This window comes from Pseudopipra pipra, chromosome 2 (assembly GCF_036250125.1).
Source record: "Pseudopipra pipra isolate bDixPip1 chromosome 2, bDixPip1.hap1, whole genome shotgun sequence".
Taxonomy (NCBI): Eukaryota; Metazoa; Chordata; class Aves; order Passeriformes; family Pipridae; genus Pseudopipra; species Pseudopipra pipra.
This window is the reverse complement of record NC_087550.1, coordinates 105,065,080-105,086,447: the sequence shown is the minus strand read 5'-3', so window position 1 is coordinate 105,086,447 and position 21,368 is coordinate 105,065,080. Positions and strand designations below refer to the sequence as shown.

Below are 21,368 nucleotides of genomic sequence, written 5' to 3'. Positions count from 1 at the left end.
GGAAGCCCTCTGAAGTCCTCGATAATCCCTCTGATTGGAATTTCTCCTAGGAGCTTTGCATCAGGTGCAAACCTGCTCAGCTGAGCCCCACACACAGCCCAATTTATTTACACAACTGACAAGGTAGAAAGTATCATACTGGGAGCAGGTTTCTGAATTTGCATGTTGGAAGTCTTGTTTCTGTGCCTATCTTCTCTGTTCACTTGTGTAATATTTAACAGCAGTTTGAAGACTCCTTATTTATACAGCACAAGGAAGTGGAAATCTCTTCTACAATTGGCTTGCTCTTTGATAATGATGTCAGTATTTTCCCCTTGATAAGATTAAAAGTATGTTTAAGGGACCAGCATTCCCAGAGGCATCCATATGCATACAGGGAACTCAAATGAAATGTGACAAATGTACAGGAACCAGCCATGTGGCAATTGCACATGAATCCACCATAAACACACCATGCACAGTTTTATGGTTTAAAGGCTCATTTAATTCCTTTTTCTAATTTGCATATTAAATAGCCACGTGTACAGGAAGAAAAAGAGTGATGGGGTACTTCCCCCAGCTATTGTTAAGCGCTCAGCCTATGTTGGGGTGTTGAGTAAATTAAGAAAACTCATCACTGCAGTACTCTTCTGTCACTGACAGCAAGAGGCTCTCACAGGGGGTGACACAGAGAAGCAGCTCACTTTAGAGTAAGTCATGATAACTGTTTTCCAGCCCAGCAGCCAGAGAGAGCAGGCTCTGAGGCAGAGGACCCAGAATGAGATTACTCCCTCCACCTCTCATTATGCATGGAAGTTTCCCCACTGACTTCAACAGAGCTGAGATTTTATCATCAGTGTGTCTTTCTGTCACAATGAGGGCACTGCTATTCAGTTTACTACTGAGACAATATAATAAAAGTCCTTTCACTCTTGACTTAACAACTTGCCAATGTGGGAATGCACAGGTATTTCAATGCTCCAAAGCATCCTAGTTTCCATTCTATTCAAATTCTCACTTGACAACCAAGTGTGTGAGCCATCTGAGAGCCTTTTTTGCCACTCAGAGTATGATCTGGATATTTTATATGCTAGCAACACTAAGTACTGACATATTGTACTTACTGTAAAGAAAAAAAAACGCAACACATATCTCACCCCTGACAAAGTTTTATGAGTCTGACACAGATCTTTTGTATATCAACTTGACTCAAAATAACTTTGTGAAGATCATTTTCAAGCTTCTAAATATAAAAAAAATTAATACAATTACAGTTCACTGAAAAATTAGCATGAAATACATTCTGAAAGCTAAAATCATTCACAGCAAAGTAATGTTCCATTTAATTACAAAGATTAATTCAGCCTTTATGTACGTGTCTGGTCATTTCATTTTTCATTGAAAACAGATAATTCAAGAGCCATCTGGTAAAACTGCTGCATAAATATCACTGCATCTAACTAGGTCTTACGTATAGAAAAACTAGGAAAATGGAGTTATGGATCTTGGCAAAACACAGAAAAGTTCCAACACAGGGCTAAAGCCCAGTCCTACAGATGTCAGTAAGAAGTGACCCACTGATTTGAGTGAGAGATAGACTGGGCTCACCTTAATGATGCATAGTATTTCCTTTGTGGAGCCACATGGAATCTCAGGGATTTGCACATTGTCAAATACAATCAAAAGTGAAGTGTCAATTCAAACATGAACACTTGGCCTGAAATGGCAATTTTTAACAGTACTTGATCTGCAGTGAACTGTCTGTAATCCATACTCCAGAATATAGATAATCATTAAACTATTTATTTTTATACCTTGGCTTTAACTGTCCTCTTTTATTTGCATGTCACAATAATAAAATAATAGAAACTGAGTAGACTTTTCAGGAGCTAGTGTTTCATTTAATAATAATTCACATACCACCACCTCACACTGCACCATAACCATCCCCTATGTATTACAATAATTGTTTTGAATGCTCTAAAATAATTGATTATGAAAACAGAAAATACAGTTCTCATTCCATTCTTGTAATAGCTTGAGGCCAGGGGAAAAAAAATAAATCTAGTGACTTAAGTGAGTAATGACACCCATCACATACACATAAAATTGCTTTCAGTTAAATACACATTGTAGTTTCAAAACCAGATGAGTCTATTTAACAGCTTTGTGCTGCCAAATGAAAAAATGCGTTAGTCCTCACTCTTCTTCCCTGTTCCTCTCATCTCTGTCCATACTTCTGCTCATGCTGCTTGCACCCACAGCCTCCAAAGGCTGCTTCAGCTCCTTGCCACATCTTTCTGTGAGACTGCTTTCTGTGAAATTCACTGTCACAGCAGGAATCTAACCAAATATTTCCCCAGCCAATTTTCCACCAGATCAGTGAGCTGAATTACTCACTACTGCATAGAAAGACCCAGCAAGTGCTGGAATTGCACAAGAAAATTACTGGGGACACACGATGTGGGAAAGGGGAGAAGACTTATGTGATACGCTAGTTACCTCCTCCTCTGAATCATGTTTTGAAACCAAAGCCTCACTCAGAGAAAACTTATTGACAAGAAAATACTATCTAATACACTTAAAATACCATACAACACATTATAATCCTAGGAAACAGAGAGGAAAAGGGACACAGCAATTCCTAAACAAACTGTTCACTGGGATTATATGTTCAGTCATAATAGCTACTATCTAGCAAGACAATATTACTATTACTAAGCATAAAGATACAAGCACTTAAAAGTTTAGTAGGACTACCATGGACAGAAGAGCCAGAAAAAGCAACAATGTACCTCAGTGACACTCTTTCCTGTCCTAAATCCCTTTTGCTTCTGGCTCTCTGGAATACAAAGACTCAGTCACTGGTTCGAGCATTGTGATGATAGTTTCACTGGAATTAACTTTTCAGTTTAAACTAATCCCACATTAGATTATCTTTTCTTTTTTTTTTTATTTTTTTTTTAGCAATAGAACTGGACCAAGTCACAGAAAGTGGGAAATTAGTATATTTATTTTGGTTTTACTGATATAAATATACTAATTGACTGTGATATTTTCACAAGCGTTAACTCCTCAGTTCAATGCAGCAGTACAATTAATAAACCTACTCCCATTTTCTCCTACCATCTTGGTTCCAAACCCATTCTGCTGCCAGCTTTGCTTTAATTTTGCTGGGAAAAAGAAGTCCTTTGCTCATTATATTTGAATGCCATTTTCCATTTGTAACCTCTGTATGACAATTATGATGATTCCATTATTTTGTACAGAATATTATGTATAACAGACATAAATTCTGTCTTTCATTAACAGAATCATAAGTCTGTAAATTAAATACCTTTTTTTGTGGTATAAAAGAAACACATAAAATATCTTCATCTTTGATTATACAATACATAAGAGCACTTATACCGCAGACCACGACAACCAAGTTCCTGGCAAAGGATGTGTTTAACACCTTATAACACCCTTCCTGCGCAAAGCACCTTGGTCAGTTTTAAGGGTCTTTGGATTCTCAGTGGAGCTGAAATGATGCTCATGGTCCAGAAAAAAAGGATGATGTCCAGATATGCAAACGACTCAGCTACGGCATCATGGCACCACACCAGCAGTGACAAGTCTGCTCCAGCATGGGGATTTCTGCACTGGATTCCCCTCTGCACACCTGTGGATCACTTAGGGCATGCCTATGTGTGGACAGCTAGGAGCTCCTCCAGCTGCTCGTCAAACAAGCCAGAAGCAAGTGTTGTGGTCTGAAGGCACAGACTACCATTAGCATCCTGCTGGTATATATATATGTCTCATGGTATATGCTGCTAAACTGCCTTTGACAGGGCTCTAACAGCTTGTGCACCAGAGCTAAGCTTGGACACACACTTGGCACTTTAAAAAGCTGTACCTTGTCATGTCTTTATTTTCAGGAAATACTCTATATTTTTTCATACAACTGTGTCTTAAAACAAAAAAGCATTAGCCAAATACTCCTCCAACTGAAAATTCTCTTTGTGTTTTGAAATTACCTGAGATATTCTTACTGAATAAATTTTGCAACAGAATTCTAAGGATTTGCAATGGCACAAAAAAAAAAGAAAAAGACACCTTTGGCTGGACTTTATTATGTTGGTGAGCTGCAGAAATTATTATGTTGCATTTTTAATAGAAACTCCTTCCTGGATTTGTTTCACTGCTCACCTCCAAAACACCTCATGAGTTGACCCATACTCCCACTTTCATGCCACCTCTTGCTAGAAAAACATCCACCTTGCTGCAAAAATCTTTTCTGCTGTTTTTGTATTAGCTCTGGGCAAGCAGCAAGCTTAACAAAACCCACAGCATTGGCAAAATGAAAGTCTCCAGGGACCCAAAACCCCCAGCGTGCTGAAGAGTGCACCAAGCACTGAGAGAGGGGCAGCCCCAGGGATCGGGAAAGGGTAAGGAAGCTCTCTCCCCATCACAACTGTATGGGGTGTGATTTACCACAGTGTTTCTTGTTCAGTTCTATGCAAAACTTTGAATAACCTGTTCCAGAAAGTGACAACTTCTGACCTTAGCCTCTGCTTGCATGAGTTCATATTCATTTAATATTTTCAAGGTTAAGCAAAGGTTGCAGGGCAATTATTTTTTTTTTAATAATGAAAAGCACATGAAAAATTCCCTTTTCGTTTCTCATTTCACTAGAGAGCTTCAGCTTCAGTCTAAATACAGCTGGGACCAGACAAGGCAGAGACTCCTTTTAACACTACTCAAACTGGCTCAGGTAGCAATATACAGGACATGGAGATCACCACAGCCAGGAAATGCACGTTTATCGAAAATCGACAGACGATGCTAATTAAAAACCTGAACGTGCCCTTGTAGACTTCTCCATACAGAGAATGGGTCTCCCATATCTCAATATCTGTTACTGCTGAGCTGGGGAACTACACTGTCTTTGTAATTGTACCTCTACAGGAGACAGGTTTACTTATCAAAACAAAAGAAGATAATGAAAGTTAAAGCTGAAACTGTCCGAGACTTCTAGGGGTGGTGGAGGATCTCGCCCTCTGGAAGAATGAATCTGTCTTTCAGCATACCAATGCTTTCATGTTGCATTTCTGCCACAAAAGCTTCAGATTCACTCTAGTCCCTGAGCATCTGCAGGTGTGTCTGTCCATCTGTCTCCCTTCTTCTATTTCAAGCATGAGATTTGTCACAAGTGTTTTGATGTCACACACCCATTCTGGCCCTATGGAGTCGTGGCAGAGTCTGAAAAATGACAGCTGTGAGATCAGGGTTAAATACAATTTCCTTTCCCTTCACCTGTTTTCCACTATCTGTTTGCACGGTGCTCAGGTTATTAATGGAACTGACATCCCTGCACAACTGAGTGAGCAGTAGCAGCAGCCAGATAACAAGGGAGAAGCTGACAGCAGCAATCTAACCCCAGAGATAAGAGATAAGCAAACATGCCATGGCTATTAGTTTCAACTCTGGCCAATGGAGAAGAACATCTCCTGTTGTTACTGAACAGGAAAGCCCAGTCCTCCTGAGAAGGTTAAATTAAATTCAGGATATGAGAGATTATTCTTCAAAAATTAAAGTTTGTGGTGAGAAATAAATATTTGACTTAAAAAAAAAAAGGCAACGTTAATCTGATGGAAAGCAAAGACCTATATTTGTTCAGAGAAAAATACTGAACACTTCTACTCTAGAAGGAAAGTACCCTACCTTCTCTGTATCTTTCAGGTGAAAAAATATCACTCTAAAAATTGGCATTTTCCAAACAGCTATCTCAGTGATGGTACAGGAGTGGTAGCCTAAAAATCCTGACCAAATTCCAAACTAGGTAAGTAGTGACTCTGACTTTTCTGAACTCCAATATATTTCAACCTTATGAGGAGACTTGCTCATTGCTCCTTGCAATGCAACTACAAGCAGAACCTTAAATTTTTGAATACAGACAGAGATTACCTCAGAGGTCTTTTCTAACCTAGTTGATTCTGTGATTCTGTAATTTCAGAACGCTCGCTTCCACAAAGGAAAAGTGTGGCCAAGATTCCATTGGCACTCAACTAAAGTACACCTTCCAGTTTAGAAATGACAAGGTTGTTTCAAGAAAATGTGAATCAAACTTTCTAGTAAAACCAGTAAATTTGGAAGTCAGCAGTCAGCCCTATTGGCTTTTGAACAGGAATGAAGTGTCTAAATGCAGTTAGAGCCTTTGGAAATTTCTCCCTCTTTTCTTAGTTCTTCTGAAGTGTGTCTGGCAGCTTCTGTAAGTGCTCTGAAGCAGTCTTACACTTTGTGAAGTTCTCTAAGAAGTGCTGGCCTTCATTCCTGAAAAGCCTACTTGAAATAAGGGAGGCACTGAGTCTCAGGGCTGGTCCTCTGTCATATTTTCACATTATTTTTCATAGGATGAGTCCACAAACCCCAAAAGAAACAAAAGGCATTTTTAATTTTTGCAGAGCACCCAGTGACCACTCTCAAGATTGGATGATTTGTCATCTTTTTGAAAAATTAGCATGGCATTGAGCAAGATTAATTTCAGCTCCTGAAGCTGTGGTGCCTGGCCTTTTTGTCTGGGCATGCCTCAGGTCTTAATGAAATGTTATTTTTCAGAACTGTATCTAGTGAATGCCCTGGACAGGCTTTGTGAAGAAAAGCAGGAGGCTCCGTTCTCCCAGCATGTATTTCTTGTGCCAAGGTTATACAGGAGCAAAAGTGAGAACAAGCATAGAACAGTCAATGAAGATTCTCTGGTTTCCCCACTACAAGAACACGGGGGGAAAAGGTGACATTTTCCAGACCAGCAAAAGAAATGCTTTCTCACACAGAGAACAGTGAGGCAGTGGAACTCATTGCCTTGGGAAGTTGCAGATGATAAAAATTGTTGTGGGTTCAAAAAGTCATTAGACAAACTCACAGCAGGAAAATATGAATAAATACAAAGAGACCGCTTCTGGCTCAGGAAACAACTGAGCTGCAGATTGTCAGAGGCCAGGAAAGGATAGCAGGAACATGTCCCTTTATGCTTGCCCTGTCCTTACATTTATCTCTAAACATCTGCTAATGCTTGGCCACTGTCCGAAGCAGACATTGGACCTCTGGTCTGAGCAGTATGGCAGTGAAATCACCCAAATGTGAAGAACGAGAGACCATAGAGAACTGGGAAAGATGGCAGGGACTCAGATAATAAACTGCAGGGCTGGATATGGCCAGTAAGTTCCAGCTGAGAAACGAATGGCTTCAGTGGGAGAACCCACGGACACCTACCTCCTTTAAACTACCTATACTTTGTTAAATTGGGGCTTGTACAGATGGCTCTTGATTTCCTAAGGGCTATTGGCCCAAATTACACTGTGTTATTTAGGGAGGTTTGCTATAGCTCTCTGAAGCAGCAGAACAAACCCTCTAGGCTAAACAAAGGCACCAAACACTGCCCGAGAGAGCCACCTATAGCTGAGTACTGTCCATGTATTTTCCTGTGCTCCTCTTGACTCAGAGAGATGTGAAGAAAACAAATGTTGCATATACAACTTCCTTAGAGAGAAATAAAGCAAAGCAGCACGCAAGTTCAGTAGGGAAAATATGATTGCACAGTGACCTTGGGATTTGTGCTCCATGACCTAAGAAGGTTAATAATATTACAGAAAAATCTTACTACAGGAAAAACAAGCTTATTTGGCTTATCATCCATGTTTTAAAAATAGTACTGCAAAGCAAAAAAAAAACCAACTTCCTAATAGGAAGTTATTCTCTTGCCATATCCTAACAGAATATTTTTCAAGAGAACCACAACCTTTCAGAAAACAGGCTTTTGTGTACAAGTCTTTTTCAAGCCTCCAGTTAAACTCAAGCACAAAGGGCATTTCAGGAAGGAAAAATAGTGATTAATAAAATAATGGTTCCTGCCCAGGAGTGGGAATAATTTAACATCTGAGGGATGATCTTCCACTGAATTATCCTTTGAAGAGAAGCAGCAATAAATCATCATTTTAAAGATGTGAGCCCTCATCACACAAGTTATGTCAATGGAGTTTCAGTTGTGGATTCTCCCTTTTCCCTGTGGCCCACCATGCCAAAACACAGCTGTCAGTACTGTTTGGCTGCTGTAGCTGGCTGCAATCTGCACCTTCATTGTAAGGGAAACAAATGGCTATCCCTTCTCTCTCCCCGTACCTCTCATCTGCTATCCTTCTCAGAGGCTGCAAGGTGGCACAGAGCTCACCAGGTGCCTGGGCAGCCGACCAGGGATCTCTCTGCTCAGCTTTGGTAACTCACAGACCACATACTCAAAGACTGCTGCCAGACCCACCCTTGGAGCTGCACTCAGTTGAATAATTTCTCTGTTCCTCAAATAAGGGTAAAATTTAATGACCCTTACAAAAGTGAGACATTAAAAGGGTGAGAAGAGGAAGCTTTCAGGGTTTTTTTTGTTGGTTTCTTTGTTTGTTTGTTTGTTTATCAGAGAACTCCATTGAAAATTCGGGAGGTTAACAGGCACACTTCAAGCAAATTTGAGATGATAGTCAAATACAGTACAATAAAGCAAGGCTTGAATAGAGCAGAGGAGGAAGGACAGGACAGAAAACATCACAGTGAAGAGCCAAACGCTTCTCTCCGACTCGAGCTCCTTTGGAAGCAGCGTGAGCTCCATCCAGAGAGCTAGGTGAGAACTGCATGTAAAGGCAGAGTCACCTAACCCTGATAAAAACCTTTTATGTAAGATTGGCCTTCAGATGCTCTGAATTAAATTCATGTTTCAATTACAGAAAGGAAAGAACGGAAGAAGGATAGAAGTAAGTTATTAGATGTTATCTCATTATATTGTTTTGTTACAAAGGGAGTGTAAAACCTTAACTCCAAAGTATACAAGGGCTAAAGGGATGATTCTCAGAAATCAAGGCTGCAAGACAATTGTTCCCTATGTCTCTTGGAGTAGCAGATTTGATTCTTTTAACATGGTTTGACTCATCAAATTAGTAGTGTCCTCTCTGAGTAACTTAAAACAACAGGACAGACACAAAGAAAGTCACAGAGAAACATCTTGGCGATTAGACTGAGCTGACAAGCTGCCTAAAGCCAAATTCAAGAATCGATTCTACCAGAGGGTCTTTTGTAAGTCCTTTGGAGGTCGATGGTTCCTTTGATTGCAAGGCATCAGGCTGACAGACAGGTATACAAATCTGGCCTCAGCCAAGCGCAAAATAAAGGTGGGCATCAGTCAGAAAAGAGGAAGCAGAAAACACAAAACAGTGAGTATCCGAATCACAGAGAGGATTTGCAATTAATTCTCTTTCAAAACTGACGTGTCATTTACATTATAGTGTTGCCCTCTAAAGATACAATCACCACAAGGCTCTCTATGATCACTATACAGACACCTAAATCCTGCATTGACTTTACTTTTCTTTCAGGAAATGAGTAAAAAAGTCGTTAATGATCCAAATATGCCTTTAGTTAAAGAAAGAGCTAAAGACAAATTAAATAGATCACATGCAGCAGGCCCAGTAAACAAAATCACTACCAGGTTTCTGCAGTTCTTTTCTTTTCAGAGCACTCGAACATTTCAAGAATGCGATGAGATTAAAAATACAGAGGAAAAGCAAAATATATGAATTATGGTCATTTCCACGCAACATATGGTTTTGCCATAGCATTTAGGGCAGGAGCTCTAATTGGCATTGTTATAAGGGATAATGTAACAGTTACTGATGAAATCATAAAAGATCAAGACATTGTTTACCTAACTAATAACTTCCTTTCTTTACTTAATAGAATATAATAGGATATAGAACATTTCAGTTGGAGGAGACCTACAAGGAACATCTAGTCCAACAGCCTGACCACTTCAAGGCTGACCAAAAGTTAAAGCACATTGTTAAGGGCATTGTCCAAATGCCTCACACACACTCACTGGCTTGGGACATTGACCACCTCTCCAAGAAGCCTGTTCCAGTTTTCGACCACTCTCTAGGTAAAAAAATGCTTCCTAATGTCCAGTCTACACTTCTCCTGATAATGCAACTCTGTACTGTTCCCACACATCTTGTCACTGGATCCCAAGAAGATGACATCAGCACCTCCCTCTCCACTTCCCCATCTCAGGAAGCTGTAAAGAAGAGCAATGAGGTGGTGTCTCAGCCTCCTTCTCTCCAAACCAGAACACCCCAAATCCCTAGCCGTTCCTCACAGGACATTCCTTCCAGCTCTTGCACCAGTCTTGTTGCCCTCCCCTGGAGGCATTCAAGGATCTTTAGATTCTTCTTAAGTGGGAGGGCCCAGAACCACACATAGTACCCCAGGTGAGGCTGCACCAATGCTGAACACAGTGGGATGATCCCCTCTGGTCGTGCTGTGTTTGATGCACCCCAGGATGGGGTTTGCCCTCTTGGCTGCCAGGGCACACACTGCTGACTCACATCGAGCCTGCTGCTGACCAGCACCACAAGATTCCTTTCTGCAGATCTACTCTCCAGCCTCTCCCCTCCCAACTTACACTTGGTGCCTGCTGTTACTCAATACTCGGTGCAGAATCCAGCACGTGGATGACATTTATCAATAAAGAAACATCACTTTTACAGATCTGTATAATAAAGTAATACTGGGGGTTTTTTTAGCCAACCAACCTCTGCCACAGAATTCATATTGTCTGTGCTGCTTTATTAAAGCTTAAATAATAAAAAAGTAAGCATAAAGTGCTGGGCTTATGAGATTTAATTAGAACAGTGTAACAGATTTTGAAGTGTCTGTTGTACTATAAACTTTAGAGTTCCCCAGTGAATTATGTGACCATACATGTAGTAATCTATTTCTTGAATTAGAAACATGCTCATCCAAGCGTTCCAGTATCTATCATTAGCAATAAATAAAATTTAATAAATATGCACACACTCTGTGTCTGGAAATCTACCAAAATGTCTCTCTAGACTCTTTTCTTCCAGACAAATAGCTGTTTCTGTGAATCTGAAATTAAACTTATAGTTGTACATGCTACCACATAATTGTTGCTACAACATCTAAGACCTTACATAATACTTATATATTACAAGCTTGACCTGGTTCCTAGGTCAGTAAACTATAAAATGGTTGTTCAAGTCAGTGAGAATGGATTTAAAGCATTTGCTATTCATTTGCTAGTAGTATGGCTTGTAGTATTATTTTTGCTGCACTTCTTGAATTTAGTTTGTCCTACATTATTCAGCCCAGACTCACCCCACTAACTTCAGAAACTTCAGGGAGATGCCTAAATTGGGAGTAAAGTACCATAAGCTTCCAAAATGTGTGTCAGCAGAGGGAAACAGGCATCTGTACTGACCCAAAACCTAACCTACCTTCTGATGAAAACCCTCCTTAAAATGGGAAAGGGAGAGCTTTTTTAGGGAGTTCATTAGTTTGTGGCAATGTTTCTGTTGTTTCCCTAATGAAAGGCAGGTAGCAAATGTTGAACAAAATCATTAAGCAGATTGTTATATAGAAATATCCTTATCAAGGAAATTATTAGAAAATCTTCCTGCTCTTATTTTGCACCAATTTTAACAAATATCTAAATTACAGATCATTATATTTCTAAGGGTATTTCTAGTAAAAAAAACAAGCATAACAGCCAGTAAGAAGTAATAACTGCAGTCCATTTACCATCAGGATAGGAGGAAATAAATGGCATTTTACTATTATTCTCTTGGTGTAGAGTTTATTGGTGCATTTATGCAGCTCTATTTCATTTGCACATATATGAAGAGCACTGCTGTATAAAATGTAAATGGCTGTATATGAAATCTAAATCTTTCCAATGATAAAATGTCTCAACAACCTTTTCATTAGAATTTCTAAAAAGCTTTGAAGGCCATGTTTGCTTTTTAATCAAAACACTGCTATTTTCATTCAAGCACAGTAAGCACGAACAGTTCAGCTGCCCTTGCATGTCAATTTTTTCAAAGAGGGCTCTTACTAATTCACTGATACCCCATTGCCTCAACAAACAAGGACACAGACTTACACAATGCCCTCCACTTGGCTTTTTATATTCTTCTTCCAGTTGCTGCTCTGGGGACAGAGCTCTGCATTTGGACAACCTTTTTTTCCACACATCACGTGCTGTAAATGTGGCAAGAGAGTGAAAAGGAAGCTTTGAATACATCCTCCTGCCTTCACCTTTACCTCCTGCATTCTATTGTCCCCTTATCTGAAAGCAATGGGGACCAGTAATGCCATCCTTGATCATAGCACTTCATAACTGGCATTATTCTATTGGGAAATGGATGTTTGGCTGTGATGCCATTACACTCTTAAAAGATGGCTTTCAAGGTAGGCACTGGAGAAAGTATGAAACCTGGACTATTCTCATATCCCCTTCTAGGCTGGATCCTCTATCTCCACAGCAAACACCCTCAGCTGTCCCAGATGTTTTAGACACTGTTTTTTGTAGATTGGTGTGTCCCTGATATCCCACTCAAGATGAAGACATTGTCAAGAAAAGCCACCGTACAGAAAAATCTGAAACAAGCTCATAGTCTGCATCAGCCAGAGCCAGATGGGGAAATATGGAGGCAAGGTAAGAAGAACAAGGTAGGAAAAAAAATTCCTCAGAGAAGTATGAGCTCAGATAGCTCAGCTTCCAGCAAAACAAATGTGGCACATGTGCCTTCACAAACAAAATGATGAGTAATTAACTGGAACTGCAAGTATAGTCCATGACATTCTGTTGTCGCTCAAGTCAGATCTTTACCGTAACTGGATTTTACTCATTCAACATTTATATTTGTTACCTTCTCATGAGCTTTTCTTTTTGTTTCAGAGTCCATCCAGTCATTTTCTTTTTCCAACATGTCAATAAAAGCCCAGCGAATTCCTTCCGTCAGCTCCTCCATCTGCAAAACATTTAATAAATCCCTCTCCAATAAAATATGTCATGTCAGAATCATTATAAGAAAAGATTTGGTGTACATAGGAGCAATAGATTTGGTTAGACCACAAATGATTTCAAATCAGATGGTATCTGCTGTCCTTTCTTGAAGCCTAATCTCTGTTTTCTACAGTTCTCAGACACTTCTTCTGAAAGTAAGTTTTTTCCATGTTCTTTCCCTTAAGGAGTACCCTACAACTAGTTCATTGCTGATCCTTTCATGTCACATTTGTGAGAATATCCATCTTGAAATCATTAAAAATACTGAGAGATTTGTAGTCATTGGGGGAGATTTCTGACCCTTAGGTTCTAGATCACTGGCCCATGCAGAAGGAGTCAACTGCAAGGCATTTGCACAAATAAAGCCTTTTCCGCAGAGAGAACATCTGTAGCCTTGTTTGGTTTATGTCAGACTAAGATATGCCTTATAAATACTGCCAAAGAACTGAATTTGGACTGACAGTGCCATGATCCAAATGCAAAGAAGTATCCAAATATTTAGCCTGTATTTAGCTGCATTTGTGAAGTATTCCTGCCATTAACTTACTGCAGGGATAGAGGCCCTGGCTCCCAACACTTAACTGCTTCTGTGGTCTTGAACCACCAGTGACAGCTTACATCTGTGCAAAGCTAGGAAAACCTGCAACAATTTTAACTTGGCTGCTTCTTCAGACACCTCTACAAAGCCACAAACATATCACAAGCAAGTAAAAGAAATAATAATAGAACTGTTTAGTGAGAACACACACTAAGAAAACACCGAAATGACAGAAAACAATAATTCTAATGGCTAAGAGATGAATTATATGAGTATAAAGAGCCCTCATGCCTATGCATCTGTCTGGAAGTCCAGAAAGGTGTACACAACCAGCTGCCTCTATTTATATCAAGAGATGACCCTCATGACAGACAGCCACTGAGAATACCATGAGAGTGAGGCAGTTAGGGGGATCAAGCTGTTGCCTGAGTCCTTTAGCACAAATCAAAACAGAGCTGCAATAGCATAAGACATGACAGATAACCATTAGATGAAGACTTATTGGAGCTTTGTGTTACCAGTTCTGTTACATTTAAAAATAATGAAAGTAGCAGAGATTTATATAATTTTATTCTATAAATCTAGTAGTTCAGAAATGTCATTAAAAGCAGGGACTAAACCCTGGAAAGTAACATTACCTTTAGCTAAATTGTCATTTATGTGTCCGATGTATATTTTAATCTGGAACTGTCCTTTATCTGTGGTGCAGTCAGACAAAACACAGCAAAATTCCTTTGATTATTCATCTTTTCCTACCCTTTTCAAAAAACATTTTCTTATTTTTAGTGGCAATATGGTATAACTGGAGCAGGTCTAGCATTAAATATGACTAAAGAGTCAACATTCACAGTAAACTGCATCCCAGGGAATAGGGCAACTTGAAGATATTGATGATAGAGCACTGACTCAATTAACTTAGTGCACTAATGAGGTGAACTCCCTGTATTTGGAGGTTACAAGTTCAAACTCAAGCTCTGCAGCTGGGCACTGGTGTATACTTAGGCTTTATGCAGCAGCTGTAGCTGCAGGGGGCAGGGGGAGAAACCTATTCCTGCTATCAAAGTTATTACTGAAACTGCTCAGGCGTATCTGTAAGAAACACTGCAGGCACTCTGAGTTAGAAACAGTGCTATATTTAGACACAAATAATGTCTTTCTTGATAAAAGGAGAGAAGTATCTAAGGTATGAAACATTAATCACAAAACACGGGGGGAAAAGGATCCATATTATCCATAGCTCAGGATTTGCTTATCATAGACAGATATATGCCATGAGCCAGGAAAAAAAAAAAAAAAGAAAAAAAAAAAAAGAAAAAATAAAACCTATACAAATAAGGGTGTTTTACTCACATGCTTCCTTAAGAAAGAGAAATAGAGCTGAAAACCAGTGAAATGAAAATGATAACACCACAAACTATTAACTTGAAAAGCACACTTCTAAATGGAATGCGATGAATTTCACCTGTATCTAATTTTATCTCCATGGGCAGTTCACTTTAAGGCTGAATGTTGTGACCTACACTATGAATTTTATATGCACTTCTCTCTGTGGATGCTACCGTGAACTTCGACTTGATAATTTTTCAAAGCTTTGGTCTAAAAGGAATGTACATGCTAAGAAGCATTGTAATTAGGTCACATTTCAACAGAAAACCATTCTCTTCTCATCTGCTTCTCAGAATTTTCCCTCACATACACAAAGATGAAAAAGTTTCCACCCCCTCCATAAAGTGTACATTTCTTACACTCCTACTCTTCCCACTTATCCTGTGCAGATATCATACTGTATATCCCTGACATATTTTTGCCATTAAATGGCCAAATAGCACATTACAAGCTATCAAGAAGCAGAGGATTGAAAAGCTGGATCTCAGAGAGGAAACTCCAGATGAAGGCAAGTAGCAAAAGAAATGCAGAACCTGAGAGGAAAACAGATGACAAAGATTTGGATGAGCCAAACAAGTGTGTGCTGTCTAAAATGGAATCCTTCCCTGACAAAGCAGTCAAAGTAGATAAAGTCAAACAGATAAACTCAGGCTACTTAGCCAGGGCAGTGTGGGGCTATCACAGAGCTGTTGCTCCCAGCACATGATGCTATTTTACACGTTTCTTAAATGGTTGTGCCTCTCCTGCACAGAGAGCTAAGTTCAACGACTAAATTAGTTAAATTAAAACTGGTTATTGTTGGAAAATCAATGGCAGTAAAAGCAGATACTGGAAAACCTCATAAGAAAAACATGAACTGAAAATTAGTCAGAAACTATTGTGAAGGGTAATTAATTTGAATGTATTATTAAAAGAAGGGATAAAGGAGCTATCTTTGAAGTTTAGAATGAAGACTAACAATCCTCTGGACTCAACAGTGCGGAAGAAGACTTCCTTTCACCGTTCAGCAAAACAGATTTGATTCACTCTCACTGTGTGGCTTTAAGCTTCCCTTAATTGGGCCACACATCATTTACATGTTTCTTGCTTAGATTACAGGTGTAGCACAGTCACAGCTTTCAAAGAGTAGCCCTGAAGCAGAGCAATCTTGACCAGTTTTTTAATTAGTCAGTAAAAGCTTTACCATAATGAGTTACTCTAGCTATACTAAACCATTTTTCATCAATGCCTCTCACTTCATTCCTGAACAGCCTGGCTGTCATTATTTACACCATTTAACAGTGTTCAGCCTGGTTTTGATGTGGCTACATATTTGTCTGAAGGGATGCAGATGGAAAGAATGGGCAGTACCCACATGGGCAAAAAGTTAATATTTCATCAAATTTGTTCCACTTTCTCATTTTCTCCTTCTCCTCCTTCTTTTTATTTTTAATTCAATCAAAGTATTTTTAGGAATATTATCTCTTTTTAAACTTTGATCTAACATCAGAGGCAATTTGTGAGGAGGAAGCCACTAATAGAAAGTTTCTAGACAGACATTGCAGAGAACTCACCATCTCTTTCTTGTCTTCTTGAAAATGGGCATTCACAAACATCTTACCCACAACGTAGGGGAGTGCGTTTTCAACAAGGTCCACACATTTATCCCACTGAGGCAGCAAAGTTGTGGTTCCATGGATCACCTGTTGGCAGGGGCCATAACATCATACAGTTTAAGAAGTCTGCACTCACATACAGTACAGTCTAAAGCATATTTGTCAAATAGCTACCAAAAGGGAAAAAATAATGATACATTACAGTTATTTCTACTTTCATCAAGTGCTATGGCAAATCTTTTGAACACCCCAAAATAGCTGTAAGATTTTAAACCTAGGAACAGTACAATGGTAATGACTTACAGAGGCTAGGCTTAGAGGGTTAGTTATAGGAAGACATTCCCAAGTGCTAAATTTAGGCTAATCTTGGTATTCTTTCTGTGTCAGGTAGAAAGACACTTTCCTATAGAAAATCCCTGCTCTATCTCCTGGAAAAGGTTCTTTTTTCACTGTCTAGGTGAAAAGCCTAAGGATATTTTCCTCATGAAAATTAGGTTAGTCCTTATGAAACACCTGTTTTAGAGCCCTCACTGCCTTGAACTAATGACCTTTAAGGGTCACTGCCTTGAACTAATGATGTCTAGCATCAGTAGGTACACGTGCACACCTTTTTGTCATTTACCTGTCCAAATGCTTTCACCACAATTCGTGTAAAATAGTTGTTTTCAGTTCCTTTCCCAAACAGAGTATTTTCAGGAAAAAACAAGGTTTGAGTCATCAAGAACACTGAATATATGTCTGTCCCCCTCACCACAAAAAAATTAAATATCATTCCATATTGTGGTAGAAAAATGTTGGTAGAACAGCCTGCATATTTTACTAAAGGAATGGTCATTAAACACACACTTTCAGGTCTGATGATGTCCCTACACCACCACACATGAGCTTCAAAAGAGGCATAGTCAAGAATGGTCAGCACACCAACGAATAAAGCAAAATAGAACTCAAGAACATTTGCTGTCTTGGTTTCTGTTTCTCACAGGAAGAATGTTGTTACTGTGGATGCTTACTCAGTTACAATACGTTTGTTCGTCAAGGTAGATCCTGTAAAAAACCCTACACACAACAAAATACAAGATGGGTCATGTAAGCAATAAGCAGCATTGATTTAAGAAACTTTTGTTGTTTTCAAGGTTCAAAGTGTTCCCTTTCCACTTAGGGAACCTATGCTTTTCCACAGAGAACAAGTAAAATTCCAGTCTAGTAGTAAACACCTGTCAGCTGTGTAAAAGGAGAGTACAGTCAACATCAGACCAGATCACACAGGATATGGATTTTGGCCTCTCACAGATTATACAAGCCTCTTAAGCACTGATTTTGCAGTTTCCGAGCCTCTTTTTTTCCCCATTATTCTCCTCCTTTGAGCACAAGATTAGATATCCAGCAAAACTGAAGGGTTTGGATTTGGGTTTTTTTTTTTCAACAGGAAAAGATTTCATTGGAAAATTCCAAAGCAGCTTAACCCTCGGCCACCAAAGGTGAGATATTTTGGTTGTTCAGAGATTGATTTTCCCTATCATATTGTCTGTAATTAAACTTAATCAATGACTCACTTAAATACACTAGTGCATTGCATTTTCAAATGATTTTTATTAATAGTGTATGTGCAGTAATAGATTTTCAATGACAGAGAGTACACTGCTTCTATAAAAAAACATATTAGCCAAACCAATATATAAGATGATATTATTTTCTAAACAGAGCCAAATTTGAAAATCAACTCCTTTTCCAAATTCTTCAACCCTCATAAATAGCACAACACTTGAAAAAAAGATAAGAAAAAAAGAAAGAAGAAAATTTCCCTCTGGGGTCACAGTAAACCCACAATGAAGCTTTTTCCTGATGCAGAGGGAAGAAGGGGAGTTATGGCATTAGTCATCAGAGCTTGAAATTCCTTCCAAAAGCAGCCATTGAAAGAGCCAGGAGACAGAGCTGGCTTTTAGACTGTGACATACTATTATTACAACATAATAATTATCATCATTTTGAGGGAGGCTTGACTGTAAAGAGGACATAAAGGCAGCACAGGCTGTGAGACCAATAAAAATAGAGCTGAGAGGAATAGATTATATCTCACAGCTGGTTTATTGATATTTATGTTACAAGAGCCAACAAGAACTCCCTCAAATGGTCCTCCTAATATTAATGTACCACTCTAAAACACAGTACTCCAGGTAGTAACAGTGACTATAAATAGCAGGTTTCAAGCCCTCCCAGTCAATTCAATGCTTCACAACACAATTAACCAATCTCTTCCCCAGGTGCCTCTGCACATTTACTAGGTCTCAAAGCACCACTGCAGAGGAGCTGCTGATAGTTGCTGACGTGGTTCTCAAAGCACTTTCTCTGGAGTCAGCAGGTTTGTCCTATTTCTCAATCCGAAGCTTTTTTGAAGTTTCATCGTGTCTTTTCCCTCTCTTTGCAAATATTTTAAGGTCTTGATGCCACAATTTCTACATATAAGTTGTAAAAGCCACTAATAGAAAACTAAAACCTGGTGAAAAAAAAATACTATGCTTATGATAGGTGAGGCTGACTGAATTAATGAAACAATGCATGTATAAAATATATCCTTTCCTTTAAGGGTCACTGATTCATCTCATGGTCATGTCTTTTCAATAGCCATTCAATCTTTCATTCACTTAACTGGCAAGAGGTTGGTGGGTCCTTCTTATGATCCTAAAGTGCCTTTAGTTTTCCATACTCTGACTGGACAAATCTATTCAACAAGGCCTTTGCCTTGGACTCCATTTCTCATGTTATTTCTGCTGACCTGTGAAGTCTGTTCCACTGAGCTGTTTACTCCACTTAAATTTAGCTATTAACTATTAGCTACTGCTGTTTACTGCACTTAACAAAATCTCCATCTCCAGGTCCCGGGGGAGATAATGGGAATGAGCTGCTGACTCACTGCCCTTAGGGTGCTGTAAGCTTTCACAACCATTTACGTGGCCAGAATTGTTTAATTTATTCATCAATGACTTGGATGAAGGGACAGATGCCTCCTCATCAAATTCACTGATGACACAAAGCTGGGAGGAGTGGCCAATACCCCAGAGGGCTGTGCAGCCCTTCAGAAGAGCCTTGACAGGCTGGAGAAATGGGCAAAGAACAGTTGAAATTCAATGATAAATGCAGAGTGCTGCACCTGGGGAAGAATAACCCCAGGCACCAGTACAGGCTGGGAGCTGACCTGCTGGAAAGCAGCATTCTCTGTGGAGAAGAACCTGGGCGTCCTGGGCGACAACAACCTGTCCATGAGCCAGCAGTGCCCTTGTGCACAAGAAGGCCAAAGGTATCCTGGGCTGCATTAGGAAGAGCACTGCCAGCAGGCTGAGGGAGGTGATCCTGCCCCTCTGCTCAGCCCTGGTGAGGCCACACCTGGAGTGCTTTGTCCAGTTCTGGGCTCCTCAGTACAAGAGGAGCTCCTGGAGCAGGTCCAGTGGAGGGAGACAAATATGAATAAGGGAATGGAACAACTCTCTTATGAAGAAAGGCTGAGGCAGCTGGACCTGCTCAGGCTCAAGAAGAAATGACTGAGGGGACCTCATCAATATCTGTAAGTATCTGAAGGGAGGGTGTTAAGAGGATGCAGTCAGGCTCTTCTCGGAGGTGTTAAGAAATAGGATGAGAGGTAACAGGCAGAAACTGATACACTGAAAGTTCCACCTGAATATGAGGAAGAACTTCTTTACCGTGTGGATGACCATGCACTGGAACAGGTTGCCCAGAGAGATTGTGGAATCTTCCTCACTAGAGATATTTGAGAAGTGTCTGGATGCAATCTTCTACCATGTGTTATAGGATGGCCCTGCTTAAGCAGGGAGATTGAACCAGATGATCAGCTGTGGTCCTTTCCAGCCTTACCCATTCTATGATTCTGTGACAGCCTTGATGAGATTATTAATAACCATTGAATCAACTTGAATTAAATTTCTCCCTAAACTTCTGGAGAAAATACCCATAGAAGTGACAGTAGCTAGTCACCATATTAAAATGCACAGTGTTCAAAGCTTGACATTTCCTTTCAGGAATTTTTCTGGCCATTATATAATTCAACGTAACTCAGTATTATGCTGCAGACTGGCTGATGGCCAGCATCAATCTATCTTACCTGACTAGCAAGGAATGTCCCAGGAGGGGACACACTTACAAACATGTCACTGTGGTTCTGACAGCCAGTTTCATTTTACATGAAGGAAACAGCACCTTTAACAAGACTGATTTGAATATGATTTCAGAAGTATAAGGGACTGCCTTTCCTGTGCAATTTCTATCAAAAATCTCTTGTAGTTTATTTTTAGGTATGTGATCAGCTCAGAACAATTCCAGTACTATCCAAGGAAAGACATTACAGCTGCTTCAATTAGTCGCTTTCATGCCTCACCAGGGAGGACAGAACACCCACACCTCCTGTACCACATCACTGCCAGCATCATGCCAGCCTCCTATTATCATGATGTCACCAAACAGCTAATTTTCATAATAGCAAACAGAGTTCAGCATCTAAAGTGGCTTGGAAACGAGATAAAGCACCAATCCGTTTCAGTTTCATTTTTAGTTTACTTAAAGAGCCCTCACACTGCCCACAGGATTACCAAAGTGGCTTTCTATTCAGGGTTCACTCAGGCAAATACACGTGTTTTACATAAATGCCCATATTACTTAATAGATAATTAGTTCTGCTCTCATAGCTTGTGGCAGTCTTCTGGTTTTTCCTCATCCCCAAGCTGGAAGACACCTGATCACCTTCTTTGTGGAAATGGCTCATATATGGATGTGCTAGAGCTCATGTAAAGTTGGTATTAGAGCATGAGAGAGGTTTGAGCAAGCTTAAAAAACCTGAAATCTTAAGATTTCTGTTTTACCACAGCTATATTCACACATGGACAAACAGTAAGTTTTCAAAAAGTTTAGGTTTTGGCCAAATGGTTTTGGCCTGCAGGAATAGCATAGGTCACAGCCCACATGACCTAAGTCAAAT

General features: G+C 39.7%; 2 protein-coding genes across 2 annotated transcripts in view; one reads left to right on the top strand and one right to left on the bottom strand.

The window, feature by feature from the left end:
* Positions 1 to 12,799, top strand: part of LOC135410240 (uncharacterized) — a 370,146-nt gene extending 357,347 nt beyond the window's left edge. The window contains exon 5 of the transcript XR_010428577.1: positions 12,389 to 12,799. The gene's annotated coding sequence lies outside the window, so the exon portion shown is untranslated. The remainder of the gene's footprint in view (positions 1 to 12,388) is intronic.
* Positions 1 to 21,368, bottom strand: part of PHEX (phosphate regulating endopeptidase X-linked) — a 101,772-nt gene that overhangs the window by 41,402 nt on the left and 39,002 nt on the right. The window contains exons 11-12 of the mRNA XM_064646773.1: positions 16,343 to 16,471; positions 12,729 to 12,830 (exon numbers count right to left, since the gene is read on the bottom strand). Coding sequence (XP_064502843.1) covers positions 12,729 to 12,830; positions 16,343 to 16,471 — 231 coding nt within the window. The remainder of the gene's footprint in view (positions 1 to 12,728; positions 12,831 to 16,342; positions 16,472 to 21,368) is intronic.